Source organism: Neophocaena asiaeorientalis, unplaced genomic scaffold (genome assembly GCF_003031525.2).
Source record: "Neophocaena asiaeorientalis asiaeorientalis breed wild unplaced genomic scaffold, Neophocaena_asiaeorientalis_V1.1 scaffold347, whole genome shotgun sequence".
Classification (NCBI taxonomy): domain Eukaryota; kingdom Metazoa; phylum Chordata; class Mammalia; order Artiodactyla; family Phocoenidae; genus Neophocaena; species Neophocaena asiaeorientalis.
This window is the reverse complement of record NW_020171818.1, coordinates 688029-713753: the sequence shown is the minus strand read 5'-3', so window position 1 is coordinate 713753 and position 25725 is coordinate 688029. Positions and strand designations below refer to the sequence as shown.

Genomic DNA, 25725 nt, shown 5'->3' with positions numbered 1-25725 from the left:
CTAGAATATATTCTACAACTTAAAATGTCAGTGTTATCTTCCACTTTAGTTTAAGGAGCTCTGAAGGAGTATATTATTTGTAATTTTACTGTTTTTCACATAATGGTATGCAATTTTAATCCTGTGAGGGCAAATTTCATGGGCTAGAAAAGTGATTAAAATTAGAACCAATGCTCTGTATAAGCATCTCATGATTAAAAAATAAGGGTTTCACACATTCCTAATAAAATACAATATTTTCCTTTAACATTTCCCTATGATAACATAAAGAGAATTTTTACGAGTATAGAATGGCTGTTTTGCAACAATGAAGAATAATAGTTTCATGTAAGTATATGCAGCATGTGTCATTAGTTGCAGGGCAGAGTTTAGAAGAATGGGTAAAAGAAAGTAACCAAGATCTTATTTCAAAATCTGCCCCAATTTTAAACCATAACAGCAGTGGGAAAAGCTCTTGTAAATGCTGCCACATTTTATAAAACAACTAAATATGGTCCTCGCGTTTATAAATCCGGGCTGGTTACAATTAGTTTTCCCTTTTATGTTTATCGTGTGAATTTTGAAGTATATATAAAAGAATATATGATCTTTATGAAGCATAATAATAAACTGATCACTTATGAACTCACCTCCTAACTTAAGAGCCAGAACATTACCAATTTCACTGAATCTACTTGTGTATTTTTCCCTTGCCCTGATTATTGTGTTTATCATTCCCTTGCTTTTCTTAAAATACAGAATTTTTTGTATATTTAAATATTTCTAAACAATATATTGTTCAGTTTTGCTTGTGTTTGAGATAATAAAATGTTATGTTGTATATCATCTTCTGCCTTGCTATCTTAATATATTTACTGTTGCTAAGATTCATCCATGTTACATGTACTATATATATATGTACACACACATATATATATTTCATTGCTTTTCACTACTGTAAAATATTCTGTTGGGTGAATAGATCACAATTTATTTGTCTGATTAGCAGACATGTGAATTATTTCCCAGCTTTCTGCTATTATGAACATTGCTGTAGAAGTCATATATGTCTTCAGGTGCGTATGTGCAGGAGTTTCTTTTAAGTCATGTGCCTGGGAACGAAATTGATGGGACATGGAGAATGCACGTGTTCAACTTTACAAGATAGTGTCAAATTATTTTCCAAAGTAATTGTACCAGTTGACACTCCCATCATCAGTATATAAGAGTTCTTAATGACCCATACCGTTGTCAGAATTCATAGTTTTATAACCATTTATTTATGGTTATAAAGTGATATCTCATTGACGTGTTCATTTGCATGTCCCCAATTAACAATGTTGCTGATAATCTTTCGTATGTTTATTCATCGTTCATATTTCCTCTTCTGTGAAATACCTGGTCATGTTTTTTGCTCATTTTCCTGTTTGGTCATCTTTTGATTTATTGAAATTATTCATATGTGGTAGATACTGGTTTAGTAATGGGTGTGGTGAATCTTTTCCCTGTTTGTGACCTATCTGTTAATTTTTATAGTGTATTTTGTGAACATTTGTTATTGCTTGAAAATTCATTGTTATAAATTTTAATGTAATGTCATTCTTATCCTTTTTACATTTATCTTTTTTTTCTTAAGAAGCTCTTTCCTACCTCATGGTCATAAAGATAGGACCTTTATTTTCTTTCAGAAGTTTGAAAGTTTTGCCTGCTGTATTTATGTCTCTGTTCCATTTAGAATTGACTTTTTGTGTATGGTGTGAAGTAGGGATTCAGTTTCATTTGTTCCATATAGATACCCAGTTGCTCCGTCACCATTTATTGACAGTCCCTCCTTTCCCCAGTGATGTACAATTTCATCTCTGTCATGTGTGTACATTTAGTTCAAATAAGATTCATAAAGTAGCTGTATGAATATCTTATTATCATCGTCTGGTACTAATGGCTTTAAAAAGTCAAATTTAAAGTTTAAATGTATTTCTGCTTTTTCTTTTTTTGCCCAGAATATTCTTCCTTTAAAATGTTATCATTATAACTGTGTTAGTTCAAGTTAGATAATTTTATGCCTTTCTAGTCAGAATTGTTGATTTCCTTCCTAAAGAGGAAGGATAAATTAAAGGTCTTAATAGTGTGTGCCTTATAAATATCTCCAAAGTTGTATGATTTAATTTTTGAATTTTGTTGAAATACTAATTTTATTTTTTATTATTTTAGGTTCGACCCTTAAACAGTGAAGGATCATTAAATCTTTTAGGGTTGGAGACGATTAGATTAATATATTTCAAAAATAAGATGGCAGGTAAGAAAATACACATTAGTAGGAGAGCTTCATAGAAGTATTCAGGTGTATCTTACTCCAAAGTCTGTATAGAAGTATTCATAAATTTATGATCTTTTCTGGTGGATCTAGTTAATGAAGATGTAATTATGGTACATTACGTATTTAGAATAATATTTTGACTTAAATGTAAGTAAAAACATTGGCATTAAGAAAACACATTAAGGGGCTTCCCTGGTGGCGCAGTGGTTGAGAGCCCGCCTGCCGATGCAGGGGACGCGGGTTCGTGCCCCGGTCCAGGAAGATCCCACATGCCGCGGAGCGGCTGGGCCCGTGAGCCATGGCCGCTGAGCCTGGGCGTCCGGAGCCTGTGCTCCGCGATGGGAGAGGCCACAACAGTGAGAGGCCCGCGTACCGCAAAAAAAAAAAAGAAAACACATTAAAATGTTTATATCAGTTATCTCTGGGTAGTGGGATTATTATATTCCTTATGCTTTTCTTTTTTCCCCCATATTCTCCCAATAAATTTGTATAGTCTATCAAAAAAAAATTCCATCAAAAGTTTGTCATTTTTGTTCTGTTTGTTTTTAAGTACTAAGATACATACAAAAATTGCTTGGCTTCAGATTTGATGCTCTGGTATATCCTCTTGGCACTGGAGGCTTCTTGGTATACAGACTGGTGACTGTAGGAAAAGTCCTATGCTAAGAGGATATTGCAGTATGACTGGAGAAAGGATATTCAGGTATTAGACAAGATTAAATCCACCCTCTCCTCACTGTATGTAACGATTGTAGAATGTGTCCATAACCCAATTTGTCTCTATAGGATAAAACCTATTCCAACTCGTCTTTTTTTATGCTCTCATCTTTCTGCTCTAGGCTAGGAGTAAAGGTGGAGCTAGGAGAAGGAATACCTGACAAAATTTCAACATAGTTGTCTTATCCTTTGAAAAGGAAAGGAAATCCTATTTCCTGGAGATTCTATTTCTCTGTCTTGTCTGTTTCTCTTTCATCCCTCAGGAGCCCAAAGTGCTCTTGCAGTCCTCTGGCTGTCCAAAATCTCCCGTTGCCACTGCAACTCACCAAGATCTGCTTCACCCTCATAATTCTCAAATTCCAACTCTCAAATTCTCATCTACTTTTAAAATTTTATTCTTTTAACATTTGCTGTTAGGAAAGCAATCTGATAAAGCTATTATTATGATACAAGGAGAATGTTGCTTTTTTTTACTAATCATCTTGCTTTGGCTTGCCTTACAGGCCCCTTTGGCTTCTTCCTACTACATTTTTCTCATTTTAGCTTTTTGGGTGTTATAAACTTCTAAAGATTGGCTTTTCTCTTTTTCCTTACCTTATTTAGAGAATGGAATTCATCATGTTGTATGGATACAGTTTTCTGTTTTAGAGGATGTTCACCATATCCCAGCATGTTTTGGGAGCCCATGGCTAAGAGTTTTGTTTACTTCTAGGTATTAAAGTTGAGATAGATGGGCATTAGGTGACTAGGTGTACATAAGTAAGTATCCCCTGAAGATCAGGAGAGTAGAAATAGCAATAAGATTCTCACTTTTAGTAAAGGAAGCTGGAAGAAACACAATTCCTTTCCTTTACTCCACATCTTGCAAATTGGATCTGCAAAGGACATGTTTTAATATATAAAAAAAATTTTAACTGTTATCATTTTCATGGATAATTTACCATTTATTATGCAGGTCAACAATAAGAGCTTTTTAACACCCTAAGCCATTGAAACCAATACTGGGAAGGTGGGAGAAGATGGTGTAGAGATATTGGGGGTGGAGTGGCCAAAGTGATAGGACACCAAGGCAACGACGTTTTCCTTTTTTTCTTCTAGTAAAATTGTACCATTTTATGTTTATAATCAAGTAAAGGTGAAAATATACTCTGTACGCTATATTTAATTTCAGCATATATTTGTTTACATATATTTCATTGAAAATTATTACTTATTTACTATGATTTATCAGCACAACTTTAAAAAATCAGAATTGCATATACTTGTTTAATTGATTGATGTTTGTACTGTCTTGGAGATTAATGGATGAAAAGCATTTTAGCACTTTAAAGAACGTCATTGTTCTTTGTATTTTTTTTTTTTTTAACAGAAGGGGATGAACTGGTAGTTCCTGAAACATCAGATAATAGTCGGAAACAAATGGTTAGAAATATTAACAATAAGAGGCGTTATTCCTTCAGAGTTCCAGAAGAGGAAAGGATGCAACAAAGGAGGTAGATATTTAATTCATACTCATCTAAAGATGCTTATAGCATCAGAAGGACTATTTGGTAATAATACTGTATTTGATTTGGAAGGAAAATTTGATCTCTGAAAGTCTGTCCTCATCATCTATGGTGTTAAAACTGCAATAATGAATGTATTTCTCAGTGTAATTTTAATTGATACTTCCCAAGTTGTGAGTATGTACTAGATTAAAGTACCATATTTTGATTCATTTCTCTTTGTATATGGAATAGTTACAATTTTTCGAATGTGGGCTTTTATAAACATAGAACATACCTGTGCAGATTGACTGTTCTCATGACCAAACAGAAATAGGCTTGTAGTGTTTCCAGTGACATATAAAAACGTTTCTAATATATTAGCAATTACTTTAAAAGATGTACATAGAATGTTCAGAATTATCTGTAAAATAGAGTAGAGCTTCTTTGATATTTAAACACCAAAATAACCCTCTCTGTTTTCCCACCAAAAACCATAAGATCTTTTTTAAAATTTAAAACAAAATCTTCTAAGTAAATGTTTAACTTAGTATATTCTATTATTTTAATTCTATCCTTATTAACATGATTTCAGTTTATTTTTATGAAAAAATTTAAGTGTACTTAATTTTTCTCTGAAAATGTCTAGATTGGTCATGGAATAAAAGTGTTTAAACGGGTGTTTTCTCTTACAGGGAGATGCTGCGAGATCCAGAAATGAGAAATAAATTAATTTCCAACCCAACTAATTTTAACCACATAGCACACATGGGTCCAGGAGATGGAATACAGATTCTAAAAGACCTGCCCATGGTAAGAGAAATGAAGAGTGAATGTGAATATAAACGGGGTTAACACAAAGTTGGAGGGGGGAGGGGGTGGATGCATATGAGTGTGTGTGTGTGTGTGTGTGTGTGTGTGTGTGTGTGCACTTAAATACATATAAGACTTAAAAAGACATATTAGTATAATGAGGAAATGTTTATCTCAATATATCACAATATATGTAAGATGCATAATGACATAGCTGATGAGAAAAACATAAAATATAGATGTGTATCAAAAACCAAACATATCAAGTTCTTATTTAGTTGAATACCCTATATACTTCTCCCATACCTAGATTTACTATTGTTGGAGAAATAAACCACCAGATTTGGAGACATTCTATACCAAGATTCAGAACTTTGTTACCAAATTACTAAAATTTCACTAAGTTTAGCAATTCAACACAGATGTTTGCCCCCCAAAGAACTACATTAGCTTGATCATTAATGGTCACGCCTCTCATCTGATTATGAAATTACATCTTTTTCCTCTGCCCATTACAGATGTGTTGCCTAGTCAGTCTTATATTTTAAAAAAAGTACAACATAGGAAAACTGTTGTGTTTTTTTTAACAACATGAAGATTGGATTCTTGGACCTAATATACTGAGATTAAGAACATTAGTGGAATTAGCTAATTATCCAAGCTCTGTAACATTCCAGTATCATGGTACTCTCAACAAACTATTGAAACTTAAACATGACTCTTTTGATAGGTGGTGATAGCATCTAGATTTTGCACAGAATTTTAGGCATAATTTAAATGCTATGACAGTTTGGGAGGTGATGTGTAAATCTCGACCCAAAGCTCTTTCTAAGGAAGTCTGTGTTAATTACCCACATTACTTAACTCTACTGTGACAGAAGATATAGACATGTGTCACTGACAGAAAAAATAATAGGTAATACAGTTTGTACAGTCAAGTTTTTTTAGTAAAAAAGTTAAGCTCTTAAAGGTAGTTTTTGCATTTCTTTCATAGGGGGAACCAAAAAAATCTGCACTAATTTGAGCCTGAGTTCCACATCATAAATATCTCAATTAACCAGTTGCCCTGTTTATGAATGGATGTGATGTTCTTACTGTCATTGTTTTTTCATCATCATCAAGACATTATTATACGATTATAGTACCATTACTTCCTTTCAAATCATTCACAATAGTCAGTTAACCTTTTGAAATGGGGATTTTTTATTAGCCGTGCTAGGTAGATATAAATAAAGTATGCAGAAAGATTACAGCCAATCTTGATACAGTAATTAAAATGAAGTAAGAAATTTAAGGCTGAGCATAACTATTAAGCTGAAAATATTGAGAATAAATAAAGGCTGAGTTGACATGGTTAACTGTTACACTTATCTATCATATCGAAAAGCTATACTACTTTTACAGCTTTTGCCTGGGGATGAGAGTTCAGATTTTTCTCCATTCTTTTCCCATTCTGAACATTTACTTAAGTCCTCAGTCTGGTTTTCCTTTATTCTCAGAAGTAAACGGAGCAGAACCACGCGGTCCAAAAGCTTCTGTCATTTTTCCTTACAGAAGCTACAAGGTCAGGTACAAGGTACCTTAGGAGAGAGAATTTTTTAATTGTGATAAACAGTTGAAATGTGAATATATGTATAGCTTATATTTGATAGATCAATGTGAAAAATTTTGAAATTTAGTTAGTAAATAGTTTTTCAACATCTGCTATGTAGGTAGCATTATGGAGGGATAGAGGCATACAAATTTCAAACACATCCATATGTTGCAAAGCAACATATCAGCAAATACAAAATTATTTCAGTAGTGAACGAGGTTTTAGTGTGTATTATCCTTTTAAAATTAAACTTTCTTTCACACTTGCTTCATTCTGGTGTACAAAAAAAGAATAGTACGGTTTTCCTCTCATGTATTCCAATAACATAGCAAGAAGAAATATGGAAAATTTTTCTATAAATTCTGTTATATCCCACAGTATGTTCCTTAAGGAGAAATAGTTTCAGGATTTAATAAAATGTTCCTCTGCTTGACCAGGAGGACTGAAAAATCAGTTTGCTAATGTTCCAGAATTTTTTTCAGACCTTCATTCACAGTAAGACTTGGTCTTCCTACACCCTGAATAAGCACACTGAAGCAAACTGTGAAATTTCAAACATTATAAGAACTTTCATATCCCAGCATCCCTCCTTTTTCTCCCTTCACCCTCCCACCACGTAAAGTAAACGAAATCACTATTTTGTCATTGTTGTTGTTCAGAATAAGGTCCATTCTTAATTACTGGGCAAAACAAGTTCAGATAGCATTTCTCAAAGATTCAACGTCAATCTGACCCCATGACACAGGGCCTCCTGTGCTGGCTGCTTATTCCCATTAGACCTCTTGATTTTTAGTATTAGTGTCACTGATTTTGTTAACCCATGACTGCCTTGCTGGTTCTTTTTGTAATTAACACAAGTGACTCTTTACCCTAGAGGTGCAATCCAGTTTTTAATGTTCCTTTCATTCCTTTCATATTTTCTTATCACATAAGCACTTTTGAATGTCCAGGACAAGAAGTTGGTGTAAATTTTTGAAACCTGTTCACCTGTGCGTGTAGTTTTGTAGCAAAGATGTTACGTGTCTGAACTCCTGTTCTTTATTTTCACCTGACTTTCTTCCTTTTACTAGCAAAGAACATAAAAGCTGGGGGTTTTCATAGGCATCCATTTAATCACTTAACAAATATTTTTTGATATACTGTCATGCCAGACCTGTACCTACCTTGGAGTAGACACTGGTAAACGACACAATAATATGCATGTCTGAAAAGCAAATAATATACATGTCTGTACCTGTGTGTGTATGTGTGTGTGTATGTATATGTGTGTGTGTATACATGTATTAAAAAGCTTGTGATATTTTAATATAGTCTCAGATTTTAGTATGTTCTTTCCACTGTAATTTCTATATTTAATGAACTATTTTCAAAAATGAAGATGAATTTAATTCATCTAACATTAACATGTATAGGAAGCACTTTCAAATACCAAAGCTATGATGTTGTCATTCGTGCAAAGAGCATGTACCCCAGAAATTTTTATGTTTAACTTATTCAAATCAGTATTGCCTTTCTCTGAAATACTTAAAAGCTTAGAGAGTTTATTGAATGTCTTTGGAAGCTTATTCTGTTTCCCTTGTACCAAAATGATGCTGAAAAGGGTTGTTTGCCTCATGAATGTGGAAAAGATAGTAAGGGTAAGGAGTCATTTTTTTCTTTTATCTCCTATATCAAATGTGTCTTAGTGAGCCAAGAGAATATAAGCAATTAATATAAAACAGCATATATGTCTTACAAGTACATACTGTAGTAGTTTCCTTGAATCCTTTTTGTCATTTACCTTTTTTCATAAGTGGGTACTTGTAATAAAGAATAGATTTGTCTCTAGTTGAATGCAAGAGTAATATTTTATCTCTAAAAGATTTATTTTTTTTAGCACATAAAATTTCTCCTAGCCTTTTACCCATTCCTAAAATTGTTAACGAATAAAATTTCAAGCTCGGTGACCTTTTAGACCTTTATGAAGTAATTTTACTTCTTAAAGTTACATTTATATCAATAGTTTTATCTTTTTGAAAAGAACCTTAGAAAGTACTGGTTTCACTCACATCTCTAAATTTAAAACACCTTATATAGAAGGCTTTCTTTTAAGCTTCTCCGGATGTGCAGGCTCAGCGGCCATGGCTCACGGGCCCAGCCACTCTGCGGCATGTGGGATCTTCCCAGACCGGGGCACGAACCCGTGTCCCCTGAGTAGGCAGGCGGACTCTCAACCACTGCGCCACCAGGGAAGCCCAGGATTTTTTTTTTTTAACAAAGAAAGCTCATCTGAACTCGTGAGAATATCAGTCAGCGTGTCTCTGGGAAGTCATTCAGCCTGTCTCTAATGAAGAGATGGTAGGATGTTTTCCTGAAGCACAGTTGTTCTCAGAAACTGAACTTTGAAAGTTCCCATTATAGAAGGTGACTGGGTGCTGAGCGACAGTTCCCAAATGTTCCCAAGTTATTTTAACATGAAAAACTAGAGCCCTTGTTTTCAAAAACTTTCTTCTATGTCTTCAGTATTACATTATTTCACTTTTTAAAAATACACCTGAACATTGCAGAGAAGGTTGTTCTCTTGTTAAAAACAAACATGTTCTTTGGGTGTCTAAGTGGAGATAAGCTTGGGCTACTTAAAGGTAAACCAATAAGTGGTATATTCCACAGTTACTATTTCTGTTACGGGAAGATAAGATCAGTAAAAGCAAACACATGTCAAGTCTATAAATACCAGGAAATGGCTTTAGTTTCTAAAGGAACAGTTTCATAACGCTTTTGGTGAGAGGCTGGTTGTAGGTTCACTTGTTCTTTTCTTTAATTATTTCTCGCTTTTTCTATCCCTAATGTTTTTGGTAGATTTTTGCCATGTTTAGATTCTATCACATAGGAAAATACTGAACTAAATTTTGAAAATCTACTTGTATCTCTGAAAGTCCAGTTTCTACCCAGCTTGATAGTAATAAGAGAGAATACGTTTATGAGGCAAATGATTTTTTGCAAATCAGCTCTTTAGGTAACTGGCAAGAGGATTACAAAATTTAACTTTCTAAGGCCTAAAAGTATTTCATTATGGATTCAATTCTTGATGTGAGATACTTACTTCATTTTTTCTACATGCATGTTGTCTGAAATGTCACATATATCCAGTGAATCCATTTCATTACCTCATTACCTTTTTCTTCTTTCTGTTGTTTTTGATAGCCGGGTTTCCCTTATCCATCCCCTCATCATCACTCCGGTCTGATCTCCTCTCCGATCAACTTTGAGCACATCTATCACATGACTGTTAATTCTGCTGAAAAATTTCTCTCTCCTGATTCCATAAACCCTGAATATTCCCCGTCTCTACGCTCTGTCCCCGGTACACCAAGCTTTATGACTCTGAGGGTATGAACAGCTGAGTTAGGTGTTAACTTGTACTAACCATGTGCGGATCTCTGCCTGGCTTCATAAGTAACACCGCCAACGGGGTACATTCTGTGAACGTTTCCCTTTGGCCTGTTTCTCTGTTGCCAAACTTCTGTTCTTCCTCTGCCTCCTCTTCTGTCTTGGAGTTCTACTTTTTTCTTCTTTTGAGGAAAAAGATGAGGATTTGGGAAGATTTCAGTTTTATTTCTAAAACAGTATTGGAGGTTTTTCTATTTTTTAATAAAACATCATCCCATCATGATATTTTTCATTATGGATACCATAAGAAATAGCCCCTGAATAAGTAAATCTTTATTCTATTAAAAACAAACAAAAAAGGGATGTAGAATTTCTGAATTCTGTATTGCTCCTTACCCTAAAACCAGTTCAGTTCAGAGAGATTTTTTATATTTAGTGAAGTTAAAGTCTATAGAAGGGCCTGTCCAAAGGCCTTTTATCTACAATAAACCCCTTCTTGGAAAGCTCACAATTCTCAAAATTATAAAGTATAATAGTACCAGTGAATAACAGGAAAAATTAGCAAAAGAAGGTAGTCTTACTAATCTTTGAGTTGCTGATGCACCTTTAATTCCAGCCAGGATCCAAGATAAGAGAAGTCAATCAACAAGAGAAAAAAACACAGTGTGCTGCATTCTGAAGGACCGTGGTACCTGCCACTGGGTCCTTCCACGCAGCCTTGCATCTTTGTAACTAGTGTCTCTGCAGTGGGCTGGAGAGCAAGTGGGCCATTCAAGCTGAATATCTATACATCTGTCAAGAAATATGTACTGACTTCAAGGGAGCATTTTCTCAAGTTTGTTTTGCAGATAATAAAATATTTAGATTGTATCATGCAAACGCATTTACTCTGGCTTAGAAAAAATTAGCATCCGTTTTTTATTTGTGTATTTAGTAAAGTAATTTTCCAATAAGAAAACTACCTGTAGGGTGAGAAGTTTACTTTTGTATTTTTGTTTGCATTCTAAATTGTGATGTTTTGTCATTGTTATCGACATTAAACTATAATGTCATTTAAGTGTCTTATTTCACAAGATAAGATCACTTATGATAAACTAAGCTTCAATTTGCTTGGTAACAAATTTCAGGGAGTGGATTCTAGGGGAAGTTGTATAAACTAATCAGTCAAGAATTTTTGATATAGAAGATGGTGGAAATGTTGATTAAGTTAGTCTTCTGTAAATAGAAACACTACGATTGGTGGAAGTTTTACCTTAATCTTAAGCATATTTGTGCAGGAAAAGGACCATCAGCTTTGGTTTCACATTACTTCATAATGAAGTTGAACTTCAGCTGAATGAATGATAAACTGTAGGGTTTGGGTTTTGTGTGGGGTTTTTTTTTTTTTTCCCCAGAACATATCTTCTGTGTATCATTCTTTTATTACCTCAACATTCAGTGTTACTAAACCACTGGTATTTTTACAGGCTTAATTTTTGCCATTTTTTTCCTAGGGTAGGTTTGTTTTATAGAAAAGGACGACACAAAGGTACCTTAAGGTTAATAGCAAAAACCATAAAAATTTAAAGGTTTACACTGCTATCCGCATCTCTCTTGGACTTGACTCTGCTGCCTTGTATGCATGTCATCGGCATCTCTCAGGGCTGCTCCTATGAGCGGCTGTTGAAATGCTAGCACTGTTTTCTGTTTTAAACTTTTTTATTTTTGTGAGAAAAAAAGGTAAAATGTTTGCTTTAAACAAGTAACACGGTAAGAATTACATGGACTTTGCAAATTTGATATATGAACCAAAATGGCAATAGTTGAATGTAGAGCCACCCAGCCAGCCACATCTCAATACGTGTGATTCTTTAAAATGTACGATTTGGAGTTTTTCAAGATATATTAGTGCATGTTTTCCAGGAGAGGTTAGTGGATGTTTGCTAGCTTTGGCCCTGCATTAGTTGTGTTGCCATAACCTTCTCTCAGGTACCAGCCCTGACACCCCTTCCGGTCTGAAAAGGTTAGGGCCATCGAGGAGACCGTGTTCAGACAGCTGGTCCTACGCACCACCTCTCTAGGTGTGTGTTACTTTCAAAGCACCCTGTGGCTCATTTTCCTCCCTTGGACACCTAAATTATTCAATATTAGATGGGAAACTTCTCACACCAACATTCCCAAGTTAAATGACGTCACCCAGGCTGTGATTGTTAACAAGCGTCATAGTTATGACCCGTGGTGCTACTCTCTCTCCGTGAGGCAGGAAGGCTGCCTGGTGACTGGGAGGGGAACGTGCAAATGGCACTCTCAGTGTCAGGACAACAGAAGGTGTACTAGAGAAGAACGCACTTTTAAGTGGCTTTCTTCTAAATGGGCTTATTCAGCTTTTGAATTATCCTAAGAAAATAAAAATCTCATATGTAGTAAAAGCTTTGTTTCAGTTACCTGCAGAGGTCCATGTAATTCTACATTTCACTGTCACTTCTAACCATGTAACTTTCACTTACTGCACTCACAACAACAAGAAAAAAATTGTTATCTGTTGGTAAGTATTTCAGTAAGTATAAAGATAAGCACTTACCTTTGGTTGGGGTGAGGGTAACCCTAACTCTGTTAGGCCTTTAGTACTTTTGTGGGTGGGAGGGATTATTCTGTTTCTTGTCCTGTATCACTCTGGTCAAGACAACTTTATTTCTTGAAATTAGGGTGAAAAATAGACATCTCTGTAGAAAATCAGTTTCACTCTGGATGAAGAATTTTTCTTTCTCTTTTAATTTTAGAACCCTCGGCCTCAGGAAAGTCGGACAGCATTCAGTGGCTCGGTCAGTATCCCATCTATCACCAAATCCCGCCCTGAACCTGGTCGCTCCATGAGTGCCAGCAGTGGCCTGTCAGCAAGTAAGTGGCCCCAGCTGCAGGAAGCATTTCCATAGCAAGGTAGCAGCCGTGCATTATCGGTGGCCAGTGTCTCAGACCTGGCTGGGTAATGCCTAGTAGGCACAAGTGCAGCTGTTACAAAAATAGTCACAGAATCCTTTTAGAAGTTACAGTCCATGTGGGAGACAGACAAACAGTACTACAAATTGTGATGATAAATGCTCCGAAGGAGGGCTTCCCTGGTGGCACAGTGGTTGAGAGTCCGCCTGCCGATGCAGGGGACGCGGGTTCGTGCCCCGGTCCGGGAAGATCCCACATCCCGCGGAGCGGCTGGGCCCGTGAGCCATGGCCGCTGAGCCTGTGCGTCCGGAGCCTGTGCTCCGCGACGGGAGAGGCCACAACAGTGAGAGGCCCACGTACCGCAAAAAAAAAAAAAAAAAAAAAAAAAAAAAAAATGCTCCGAAGGAAATAAACAGGGGACAGTAATGGAGAGTAACAGGCAGTAGCTGTTGAGGATGAATACACACTTAGAATAATTTGCAAGGTCACGTGCCCGCCTTGGGGGTGAAGTCACATTGACTCATGTTTGATTAACTGAAAGGAGGCGCAGTGGCCACCTGGTAGTGGGCAGGGAGTGACAGAGTAAAGCTCAAGAGGCAGGCAAGGGTCAGATCAAGCAGGGACTTGGGGACCAACATAAGACTTTTTTTATTTTTTTAAAAACACAGTGGGAAACCTCCGAAGAGTTTTAAGTAGGCAAGGACCATTATCCAAGGGCAAGACTGTTCTTGGCCAACAGCTGCTTTTCTGTCACTTTCTCAGAAGTAACCTGGTATTGGCTTCGATCAGAGAGAGTGGGGCGAGTGCACCCAAGCACGTGCAGGCCCAGGGCGGACCCGGGGTAACGCTAACGAAGCCTCCCTCGCTTCCCTGCAGCTGAGCTCTGAGAAGAACAGCCGGTAGTAACTCCACCTCACATTTCAGAGTCATTCAGTCAGAAGCGTATTCGTTGCCTTGTATTCTTGAATGTGAGACATTCGAGTCAGGCCTCCCAGTGCAGACTGAGTGTCGTCCTTCACGCACTGTTCATGCTGAGGACGCCAGTATCAGCACCCGGCTTGTGCCCAGCTCTTGGTTTTAGGCTCTGGCAACACAGAAGTGAAGGGTGCTGGAATACCATTTGTTCTCTTGCTGTGGAACAAATTACCCCAAAATTTACAAGCTTAAAAGAGCAAACGTGGGCTTCCCCAGTGGCGCAGTGGTTGAGCGTCCGCCTGCCGATGCAGGGGACAAGGGTTCGTGCCCCGGTCCGGGAGGATCCCACATGCCGCGGAGCAACTAGGCCTGTGAGCCACAACTACTGAGCCTGCGCGTCCGGAGCCTATGCTCCGCAATGGGAGAGGCCGCAACAGTGAGAGGCCCGCGTACCGAAAAGAAAAAAAAAAAGAGCAGACATCTATTATCTCTCACAGTTTCTGAGGGTCAGGAGTCTGGGAGCTTGGCTGGACGGTCCTGGCTCAGGGCCTCTCAGGAGGCTGCAGTCAGGCTGTCTGCTAGGGCTGCCATCAACTCCGAGCTCAACTGGGACTAGAGAAGCCACATCCCAGCTCACCCACATGGTTGTTGGCAGGCCTCTGTTCCTCACCAGCGTGGGCCTGAGTGTCCTGGTGACATGGCCTCTGGCTTCCCACAGAGCAAATGACCTGAGACAGAGAGACCGAGCAGCGGTCTCAGAAGGGACATGCCATCGCTTCTGCAGTGTGCTGGTGATCACACAGACCACCCCCGGAACCGTGGGAGGGACCCCGCCCCGGGCCTGCAAACCAAGGACAGGCGCCTGCTGCAGAGACTGGCTGCAGACGTACAGAGCACGTTCAAGGAGTTTTCTGTCAACAGGCAGAAGCTGAAGGGCACATCTTGTGACTTTCTTGCTGTCATCTCCCAAAGTCATCTCTACGCAGTGTGTAGCCTTGATTACAGTGAAAATATCTAGCCAGTTGGAAAAATGGCAACCATTTTATGAATTATCTTTTTACTAATGGTAGCTCGATAAGATAGTCGATTTACTATAACTCACCAGAAGTTATCAACACTTGAGATGCAAAGAACGTATCACAGTATTAATAGTTAAGTTCATAATCCCTTACCCAAAACTCTTGGAGCCAGATACCTGTTTGCAGAATTCACATTTTTTTATATATATATTTTATAAGGGAATCTACCATATATTACATTCCAAGCAAGATCTATGACAGCACCTACAAACAATATTTATAGAGCAAAATTTATGACTAGCCACACTATGAATATATAAATAAATGTACTCTTTTTAAGTGAAGTCTGTAATCAGCCTCCGGCCAGTTCAGATTAAGTCTGCCCCCACATGAATTTACGTCAAACTGACGAAAAAAGTTTTGGCTTTTCAGGGCTTTTGGATTTGTGGAATTGCAGGTAAGGATAGGACCTGTCATACAGAGATTTAAAGGGCTGAGTGGCCTTCTCCTTAGGAGCGCTGAAGTGAGGGTCCACTGTCATTGTTGACAATATGCAAGCTACAGACTGGAGCCAGCTCCAAATCCCTGTCAAGGCCTTTAATGCAATAATCAGGCGTGGCCTTCTTGAGATTCTTGGTACCGAGCTGTTCGTATAGAGGTTAAGAGGAAGACCAGCCCGGGAATTCCAGGGGGCATCTCCTATTCAGAGTGCTTCTTGCTGGCTTCAGGAATAGCCCAGCTCACGTAAAGAATTTCCAGTAGGACAGCCTGCCAAGAGAGACACAAGAAGAAACGGGGTTCCGTGTTGTCAACCTCCAGAACCAGAAGCACAGGCTCTTCCAGGGCCAGACTTGCGATGGCTTCCTGACTGAAGTCAAATTAACACAGAGCTTTCCACTGTGACTACCCGCTCCTGTCAGCGACAGGCTCACTGGGGAGCCTGCAGACTCTCCTAGAGGTCATGTAGAGTTAGACACCGTCACCCCAGGAGATCTGGGGCCCAACCCCCCGAATCACCATCTAGAACTCTTTGGGAGAGACCCTGCCTGAGTTGGGACCACAGTTTTCAGATTGTCCCCCTTTGCTGTTCAATCAAAACGGCCCATCTCAATTTTTTAAGATTAGGGTGGTTGAGTGTAATTTTTCTCTGAAAGGAATATTCCCAAAGTTAAAAAAGAAAAAAGAAAGAAAAGAAAAGAAAAAGTGTAAATCACAGAGGTGGATTAAGTTCTCCATTCTATAAACGATCACTAGGACGGAGGAAAAGAGCCCAGTAAGTGCGTACTAAGCTCTGGGCAGCCCCCTCACACACCTTACGTCTCACGTTTCATTCTCCGTGTATTGAGCGCTCAGTTCCCACAGAAATCCCATAAGGTAGAATTTACTTTCTTATTTACAAATGAAGAAGACTGAGACTTAGATAAAATAACTGGCTTAAGGTCACACAGGTTAGTAAGAAGAGCAGCAGAACTCTGGCGGTTTGGGTTTTTTATTCAGAGCGACAAAATTTTAAAAATAGGAACTTACATTACAGCTTTTGTCAAATTGAGCACTGAACTAGGTATGGAATTCAAAGAGAAATTATACAAAGTGATTTATGCCTTCAGTTAGGTTGTAATCTAAGGAGACATAAGATCCACAGCAAAAAAGTAAAGAGTACATAGCCAAAGAAACACATCCACAAATGAAAGTCAGTATATGTCTGGTGACAGACGGCTTAGAAACTGGATGGAGTGTTGGAAGTAAGATTAAGTCAGTGGTTCTCAGCCTGAGATGCATTCTAGAATCATCAGAAGGGCTTTTAAAAGTTAAGTCAGAAATTGTGTTATTATTGGTCTGGGATGGGGCCCAGGCACTGGTATTTTTAAAGCTCCGTAATAGAATATGAAGCATACAACCAGTGTTGGTAACCTCTGCAATAAGTAAATTATGGTGACACAGCTGAGGGGCTCAGGAAACAAACCGAAACTAGAAGGAAGCTGGGGGAGATCACCAAGGACAGGGCTTCAGCAGGCCGGCTTCACAGTCTATATATACCTCGTAGTTGTGCTAACCTCAACGCAGTCTCACAGTCTTTTTTGACCAGTGATCTTAATATTGCAGCTCAGCAAGATTAAAACATTTTTCAGTAAAAACTAAAGAATAGTAGGGAATGCTAAGCGTTTTAAACAGGTACTCACAATACCCCAATATTTCTAAGCATGTTTTGGGCATGGTGCCAGTCCTCCTTTGATGTACCCCAACTCTAAGATCAAAATAGAGTGTGATTTTAAAGAAACTCACCTCATTTTTGTATCCCAGGCTTTTTGCCCTGTGGAATGAAAATGCTTCTCTTCTGTTCCTTTGTGTGTTTTATGAAAATCCTCTACAAGTTAAGTGACAGTTACGCATCATCAGGTGGCATGGTCCTCACTTCCGGAAGCTGTTCTGTTCTGCGTCATCGTTCAGCACGTGTGTTTTGAGCACCTGCTGCATACCCGGTCCTGCCCCGGGTCCTGCAGAGGCAAAGACCGTCCTTCTATTAAAAGAATGGCAAGGCACATAATTACGACATAGGACCCGAATGCTCTGAAAGAGGTGGTAGGAAGTGCCGTAGGTGCTCCAGGGAGTAGGAAAGAAAACTCACTAAGGCAGTAGCACGTGGGTGGAGACTGGAAGGATTGATCCTGTGGAATTGTCTAGCAAGCAGGGCAGCCTGGGCACGGCCAGTGAGAGCAGCGGCCTGGTGAGTGCTGCCCGCTCACCCAGCAGCCCTGGCGGCTGGGCTCCGAGGTGGGCTTGGGTATCAGGGTAATGCAGCTGGACCCACTGTCCATCAGTGAAGGGCTGTAAGCGGGAGGATGACCCCAGGGCAGCGGGAAGGATGGCTCGTCACCTCAGCAGTCTGTGCACTTTCTAGAGGATCGTCCCCTTCTGCACGTATAAAGTTTCACCTGAACGATGTGCTTGTAGGGTCATCCGCACAGAACGGCAGTGCATTAAAGAGAGAATTCTCTGGAGGAAGCTACAGTGCAAAGCGGCAGCCCATGCCCTCTCCGTCAGAGGGCTCGCTGTCCTCGGGAGGCCTGGACCAAGGAAGTGACGCCCCGGCGAGGGACTACGACGCAGAGGTGAGTACCGCGTGGGCAGTGCCTCTGTCTGGGGACAGGGGTTTGGAGAAGTCCTGAACGAGAAAAGGCGAGCGCGTTTCCCAAAGCCGGTCCACCGCCTTGAGCCTGGCCTCCGCTGCCGCAGCGATCAGCCACTCACTGCGGCGGGGGTGGCGGAGCCAGTCACTTGGGTTGCAAACTGCAGTTTCCCTGGAGGTGTTCAGACTTCTAATAGCTTTTGTATGAAAATGCCCTACGTTTCTAAAGACCTGCAGAAGGGCCTATGAGCGTTTGTTATCTTCTGTGCCTCTTACTCAGCTCAGAAAAGGGGCTTTCTACTGACAGGAGAAAAGTCACGTCAGTTCATTGGCCAGGGTGGCTGGAGGGGAGATGTGGTGGCCTGAGCCCCTCCCGCCCCTCTGCTGCCCCCTGACGTCTTCCTCTGGGCCTCACAGGACTCTGATTCTCCGAGGCATTCCACGGCTTCCAACAGTTCCAACCTGAGCAGCCCTCCCAGCCCGGTGTCGCCCCGGAAGACCAAGAGCCTCTCCCTGGAGAGCACCGACCGCGGGAGCTGGGACCCATGAGTGGCCTCTGCTCTCAGACCAGACGCCGGAGCAGCGGCCGCTCTGGGCTCCCTCCCCTCACTCACCCTGTGCTCTCACTGTCATCTCCCACCACCCCTGCCTGGAAGCACCAGGGCCGCAGCAGTAGCAGGCGGGGACTCAGGAATTCTGCCTCTAGGACTCACATCCACGCGCCCCTCGACTGAAGAGCAACAGCTGTAAAGGCAGACTTTCATTGAGCAGCTCAGATGAATACCGATTTCATTTCGTACACTTAGCGTTGCTTTCCAGAATATTTCCCCCCTCCCCTGAAAGGTAGCTTAAGTAGGCAGATTACACAAATGTAAGCGATAAGAATAAGATTAGACAGCCATTGTTTTCACAGTAGAGCCTCGTTGTAGCCCTGAGACAGCACGTGGGGCTCGCCGGTGGGCCCCGGGCACGCCATGCCCCTTCAGCACCACAGTGAATGTCGACCTGATCGTTGCCAGTAAATCCCTGTTCACTAAAACGATGCATATTTTACTACAAAATAGAGTTTAACTAAATACACAAATGTAGAGGTTAAATACCGACTGTATATAATAAAAAGAAGCATCTTGTATTCAACAAAAGATGGATGCATATATGAGACAGAGATCATTTAATTTAAAGCAATGTATTGTTTCTTGTCTGTTTTCCACCTAAGTAATCAAAGGGTAGAAAGGCCTCCAGCTGACGTTTACAGAAGGAGAGCGAGAGGAGTGAGAGCTCCCCTTAGTGCCGTTCCTCACACTGGTCGCAGTCACCTGGGAGCTTTAGGGAATGTTCCAAGGCTTTGGTTTCATCGGTTTGGAGTGTGACCTGGAAACCAGACTTTTAACATTTGAAGCCTCTTCAGCAGCATCATTAAAAGGCATATTTACTTCTATCCAAGACATTGCTTTTTCTAGCAGTAGAGTTTGAACCACACTTCTCATTTATTACTGTATTTTGGTATCTTCTGCTGATGAATGTAGAAATGCAGTTTTGTCACCTTCTGGATCCCTTCCACCTGAAAGGACACAAGGAATGTCGTAGTTTCTGAAGGTCCATAAAAGGGTTCATAAAAGTGCTTTTTCTCCTTGGCGAAACCCCTTACTCCCTGAGTGGCAGCGAGGCGTCTGGCCCCCAGCCGAGCCAGCTTCTCAGGGAGGGGTCTGTTTTGAGGGGGGGTGTGAGCTTCCTCAGATAAGCCTGGGAAAGGGGGTTTAGTTACCAAATAATGTAAAACCTCAAACGCAAGGACTTGACCAGCCTTAACCAAATACTCTTTCCCGCACCCAGTGGGAAATGGACATGCTCAGCCCGGGCGCGGGCAGGAAGTCAGCCCAGCGTGGCCACCTCGACTGCTGAAGCTTTTCCTCCCTCGGTTGCTGTGTTGTGGTGTTAGTCACATTCCCATTTGGACTCCCGCTGTTTTAATTACCACAAGGAAATGAGACGCAGGACCAGGACCTTATGTCTCCAGAGTCATTTCACCGGTTAAGCACATGAGTAGAGAAAGAGAGAAATAAAACCATTTCATGGCAGTAAAGAGAATCTGCCTCTCTTTTACTTTTTAATCTAAATTGCTCTGAGAAATAGAAACAGATTTTCTGCTCTCTTCTTTAAAATTCAGCTAAAATGGAAGCATTTTCCTGCAGTGGCTTGTCTGAATTGCAGTGTGGGAGCACCGTCGTTTCACCCCTGCCCCCTATTTCACATCTTTCTCCTCGGCAGCAGCTGTGCCGGCCTTCCCCACCACAAGCCACAGGGAGCTATACTGTTTGCACTGATGCCACTCTCTGGAACAGGTTACTGAGGTTCAGTGAGGGAAGAAAGGATCCTGTTTGGGGTTATATTATAAAATGTTACAGTAGAGAATTTAAAAATAATAACAGTTTTGACGTTGGAACTTGGTGCTTGCTCAGATTTGATTGTGTTTTACTTTGGATGGGCATAAATTACTGCACAATTCTAACCTTCTAAATCCTTTGCTTTTGGAAAAGCGTCACGTAAAAATACTTCGGTGCATTCAGATAGCAAGAGGGAGACCTTGAGTCTGGCTATGGCCAGGACTCCGGTAGCTCCATAAGCTTGACACTTCTCGGGAGAGGAGGGAACCGGCCAGCCAGGTGCCAGTGTCTTCCTGCCTCCCTTTTCTCCCCTGAGGAGGCAGACCAGGCTGAGATTCACAGGACTCCACACTAAGCCATTAGTTTATGGCTTTGACAACCAAGTTTCTGCTGCCTGTAGGTGCTTATTTTTTAAAAGATGCTTTTAGGATCAAAATATAACCATACCTGAAGTCTGGGCTCCACTATGATGAGTCATACCCTGCAGCCCCCGCAACAGGGCAGATAAGAGAAGGGCTTGTCTTGGCCGCTGGGCTCACTGGGAGGTGTAATATTAACCCAGTGGATTATACTCCAGTCATCTGAAATGGTCTTACCAGTAGTGAGAGAGCAGTCCCAAATATGATTAGCTTCCAGTAGTAGAACTTTGGGGGAGAAACACTGCCAAGGGTAGTAGTTTGGGAGGTATTTTCCCGAGATAATGATCATTCTACTGGGCTTATCCCCATTCTTAAATATGAAGCAGTTACCTTCAGAAGCTTCTCGAGAATGATTTGGAAAGATGGGGAATTGGGTTCTAGAGACACAGAAAACGTAATGATCATCGAAAGGGATCGTTGAAAGATCATGGAACAGATGTGATGTTGCTGTCTGAAGTTATCCTTTGTTTGTTCTCGTGCAGGACATTCAAAGAATGTATATGGCAGCAGGAACTCATTTCTCTCCTCAGTAGAAAGTAAAAACAAGTGGAGAGGCATCTCTGGCATAGTCTGGATGTGTTGGTATTTGGTGCTATCTGTGTTCAGCCAATTTGTTGTCTGCTTTTGAATTCTGACTACTTTAATCTGCTCGTGCTTTGGGTGTATAAAGTTACATATATATATATATATATATATATTTCTTTTTGCCAAAAACAAAAGCCTTCCTCCTTGTCAAATGATTGCTAAAGCAAATTTCACTTCTTTCGTTACGTGCGTACACACACACGCGCGCACACACCCATCCCTACACTTAGTGATTTATCTTCCTTCCCAGGGAGCACGGTTTTAAGGCTATGAAATACAATTTAAAAGGGCCCATCTACTGAGTTTTCCAAGCAATTCTTGTACCCAGGTTTCAGGGAAGAATCTGAAATTCTGCCATTCCCCAGCTGCCTCTCAGCCCCTCTGTCTGCCTTCCATATGGTTAGAATCCTGTCATTTTGCTACTCAGTGGCCGCATCTACTTCTGTGAAAGACCAGTTGCATTTCTGTGGACTCTCAGGTATCATTAAAGAAAATCCAGAGTAGGAGTGGGTGGACATCCCTAACCCCCAGGTACAGCAGGGCCGTTTGCTGGCCTTTGGCCGTGAACACTGTAGTCTCCCAGCTGCACAGAGCTTTGTAAAGCTCAGTATCCACTCTCTGGACAGAGGGGCACTCTCGGCAGCGGCCAGACTTCGCCACTGCCCCAGTCCGCTGGGCAAAACAGGGAAGTAACTGGGCGCCTTGCTCCCCACCTCTCGGTGGCCCAGCCCCTGCATTCGTTAGATAAGCCACATGGCATTTCGTTGGGCCCACGTTAAAACCTCTTTGCTGGTGATGACTTGATCATGCAACTCCGGTGTTCTCTGCAGAGTCCTGCGCCATTAGAGGGCCTCGCTTCAGCTCGTGTCTTGTTTCAGCGCTGCCCCGTAGGCCGGCGCTCCTCTCCCTTCCCGGGGACAACCGTTACACACAGAAACCATTGCATTTATGGGGGGAAATTGATGAAAACAAGTCAACCTTGAAATTTCATGAAAACAAAATGACCTGCCTTTTTATTTGATAGTGTAATACCATTTGTTTTATAAATTTTTTAGGGTTTTTTTTTTCTCATTGTAATATTATTGTACAGTTTTGCATGGCCTGGGTGTAATCATTTTTTTGTTTAGAATATAATGCTGACAAATAAGTGTGTACGGAAGGGGAAAGATACTGCTTTGGCCTCTTATCACTCATTTCATTTTGTTTGGTTTTATCCCCTCATTGTCTTAGGGAACTTTATGAGATTCTCTGCTACCAAACAATGGTGTGGATTCTTTTGCACAGAAATATTTAAGGTGGGACAGTCAAAATGTAACAGAAGACGCCTCGCCGATATTTTACGTTGGTATCACTTAATATTAACCAGACTCTGATGTATTGCAATAAAACAGGGAACTGTTCGAATTGAGCATTTTGTCTTCTTTTCCCTGATTAAAAAGTCTGAGGAATGGAGAAAAGGTGACTGGCTCTTTTTGTCTCGCCTGACCCCCATTTCTGCCCGTCCCTCTCCTCATCCAGCTTCCTCGTTACACTAGAAGGGCGTGGGGTTAATCCAGGACTTCCTTAGTCCCTTCCACAGCCCAGGTGGCATGGTGTTCCATTCCCTTGAAGCTTTCAACTCCCCTCTTCTGGACTTCCCTGCCGGTGCCACCGCTGACTGTAAACGGGGCAGCCCTTCGATCTTCCATCTTCCTCCTGCAGAGAAGCAGCAGACACTTCCCACGACTTGGGCCGGGACGTTTGAACGTTCAAAACGCCCCCGTGACCGAGGAGTGAACTTTTTTGCCCCAGGAGAGTGCGCCTCGGCCGCGCTCGATCCCTGGCCCGGGCATCACTGCCGCTCAAGCCAGGCCCTCGCCCTGCCGGCTGGTGGCCACCTTTTCCCGCGGTTGCCAGCACCGTGTCATACAGCCTCTGCGCAGTGGGGCCTGGGAAGCTGCTGCGGCGGGGACCTGGCAGCTGTGCCGGCCCCTCCCCGCACCCTTTTCTCCGACGAGGAATATGGGCTGAGCCTTCCGGGTTCAGGCACCAAGAGCCTCACGCTGGGAACAGGGGCAAACCTTGCAGAAGCGTCTGGAGGCGCGAAAGGGTGTGACGCTGACCTCGGGGTCCTCACCAGCAGCTCAGAATCCTTTACACGTGAAAGAATTAACGCCACAATGCTAGCATTTTTTTCTTTAATTGAAACAAGTAAATCAGACAATTACAAGAATTGTACAGAGGTTAACGGCCTGTAACGACCCCTCGGGTCCAAGCAGATGACACGTGCACATCACCTTCCACAAACGGCCCAGGCGCCGGAGCGGGAAGAAGGGCCCACACACACACACAGAGCACGTGGCCTTCTCTCCCCTTCTGGGGCTCCCGCCCCTCCCCGCAGGGGGCAGCAGTTCTCTGGAAACCTCTGCTTGTCAAAAAAAGCCTCTAGGAACCAGCCAGAGAGCAGGTGTGGGTGGGCCTCGCTCGGAGAAGTCGTGCTTGTCGGCACTGCTCAGATCGGCACTTCTCCCAGGTGCAGATCCAAGCTGGAGAGGAAAAGGCAGAAAACACACATCTCATTCTAGAAACACACACACACACAAACCTTGTATTACACACTCCATAAAATCCAAAAAGGCTTTTCTGTTTTTTGGTTTTGGTTTTTTTTTTTTGGTGGCAGGGATTCAAAGGGAGAACTCTCATCTTCTCCTCATCTTCTCCTGGTTACCATTCACATTAGCAAAAAGCCCTGTTACAAAAAGGAAAAGGAAATAAAATCGTCTTTTTATCGAGAGTCATTTCAGAGGATGAGTAAACAATAAGCAGATTCTGCCAGACAGCAGCGGGGCTGCATTTCCGTGCTGGCGCCTCTCACCCCACACCCACTCAGCGATGAGAACCGTGTATAAGTGCTGGCCACGGGCTCTGAGCAGCGGCCCCCCCATCAGCACGGCCCCCTCTCACTGGGTGAAGCTTAAACGGAGCGTGGCTACCACTGGCTTCCTACGAGTTTTAGCGGCAGGAGGACGGAGGGTCCCGCCTAGCGGCCGGGCCCGCGGCTACTGCTGCTCGGCCTGCCTCCTGCGGTAGTTGCTGTAGGCCTCCTCGAACATGGCCCTGCAGGGGAACCGGGCCTTCAGCTTGGAGCAGATGAGGAAGGAGCCCCCCATCTTCCTGTGCAACGAGTAGGTCTCCTCGGGCGGCGGGACAAGCCGGTGCTTCAGCATGACGGGGATCAGGTTGTGGATCTTCTCGGTGGTGCTCTGGGTGCCAAAGTCAAAGGGCTCCTCCGAGGCAAAGGCCTCCCCCAGGATAAGGATGGCATCCAAGTGGGCGTCTTCCATGGCCTGGAGGGAGGTGAGTGGAGGCAAGATCAAAGAGCCCTCACCAGCCCAGGGCTCCCATCACGGGGCCTAGACTGAGCGCTCGCCGACGAGTGGGCCAGGTAGGTGAGTGTTTCAACCAGACTGAAGAATGTTAACCAGGGTGCAAACTCAAACCAACAGGGGCCAGGCGAACATCATTAATGTGTGAACTGGGCTCCGTGGAAGAAGAAAGGAAGTGGCGGGGTCCGCGGCCGAAACACCCGTCATTCCCAGAAGAACAGCCTATAGGCCTAAGCTGACCTGAGCCTCTGCACTCCTCGTGGGTGGCAGACCTGAGCCCACCTGTGTGTCTGCAACCCTTCCCCACTGTCATCAGGAGAGGAAAGTGCTGCTTTCTGAGTGGGCTCTGGGTGACAGGAACACAGATGGTCGCCCCTTCATGTAAAGGGCTGCTACGATTACTTCCAGCGCTCCCCTCACCCCTTCCCCGGTGAGGCCTGATGCTTTGCCATCCCATCCGCCCACCCGGGCCCCGAGCGCCAACACAACGACTGGGATCTCGAATGGGATGGAGTGGGGCATAAAACAAGAGCTTGGTGGCCAGTCCCCTGGCATTCTGAGGCCCTCGGCCCCGGGGCTGGGGCGGGGCCGGCCCAGGGGCCCTGTGGAGACCCTCGAGAGCAGCTGTCACTTCTGATCTCATTTGTAAACTAAGATTCCCTTCAGATTTCAAGGGAAAAGCAGTCCATGGCCCGGGGCTGAGTCTGGCTCAGCAAGCCTTG

At 42.3% G+C, this 25725-nt stretch overlaps 2 protein-coding genes across 9 annotated transcripts in view; one reads left to right on the top strand and one right to left on the bottom strand.

Moving 5' to 3' along the window:
• Positions 1-19141, top strand: part of CDC42BPA (CDC42 binding protein kinase alpha) — a 306002-nt gene extending 286861 nt beyond the window's left edge. For 3 of the 4 annotated variants that reach the window (XM_024739083.1, XM_024739069.1, XM_024739060.1), the window contains 6 exons: positions 2191-2275; positions 4383-4506; positions 5193-5310; positions 13033-13150; positions 18076-18233; positions 18668-19141. In XM_024739083.1, coding sequence (XP_024594851.1) covers positions 2191-2275; positions 4383-4506; positions 5193-5310; positions 13033-13150; positions 18076-18233; positions 18668-18799 — 735 coding nt within the window. In that variant the 3' untranslated portion in view covers positions 18800-19141. Of the gene's footprint in view, positions 1-2190; positions 2276-4382; positions 4507-5192; positions 5311-13032; positions 13151-18075; positions 18234-18667 lie in introns of those variants that run through there. The other variant, XM_024739076.1, reaches the window with a different exon arrangement.
• Positions 19142-23798: 4657 nt separating this feature from the next.
• COQ8A (coenzyme Q8A) overlaps positions 23799-25725 on the bottom strand; it is a 47672-nt gene continuing 45745 nt past the window's right edge. For 4 of the 5 annotated variants that reach the window (XM_024739151.1, XM_024739181.1, XM_024739158.1 and 1 more), the window contains one exon: positions 23799-24964. In XM_024739151.1, coding sequence (XP_024594919.1) covers positions 24677-24964 — 288 coding nt within the window. In that variant the 3' untranslated portion in view covers positions 23799-24676. The remainder of the gene's footprint in view (positions 24965-25725) is intronic. The other variant, XR_003002447.1, reaches the window with a different exon arrangement.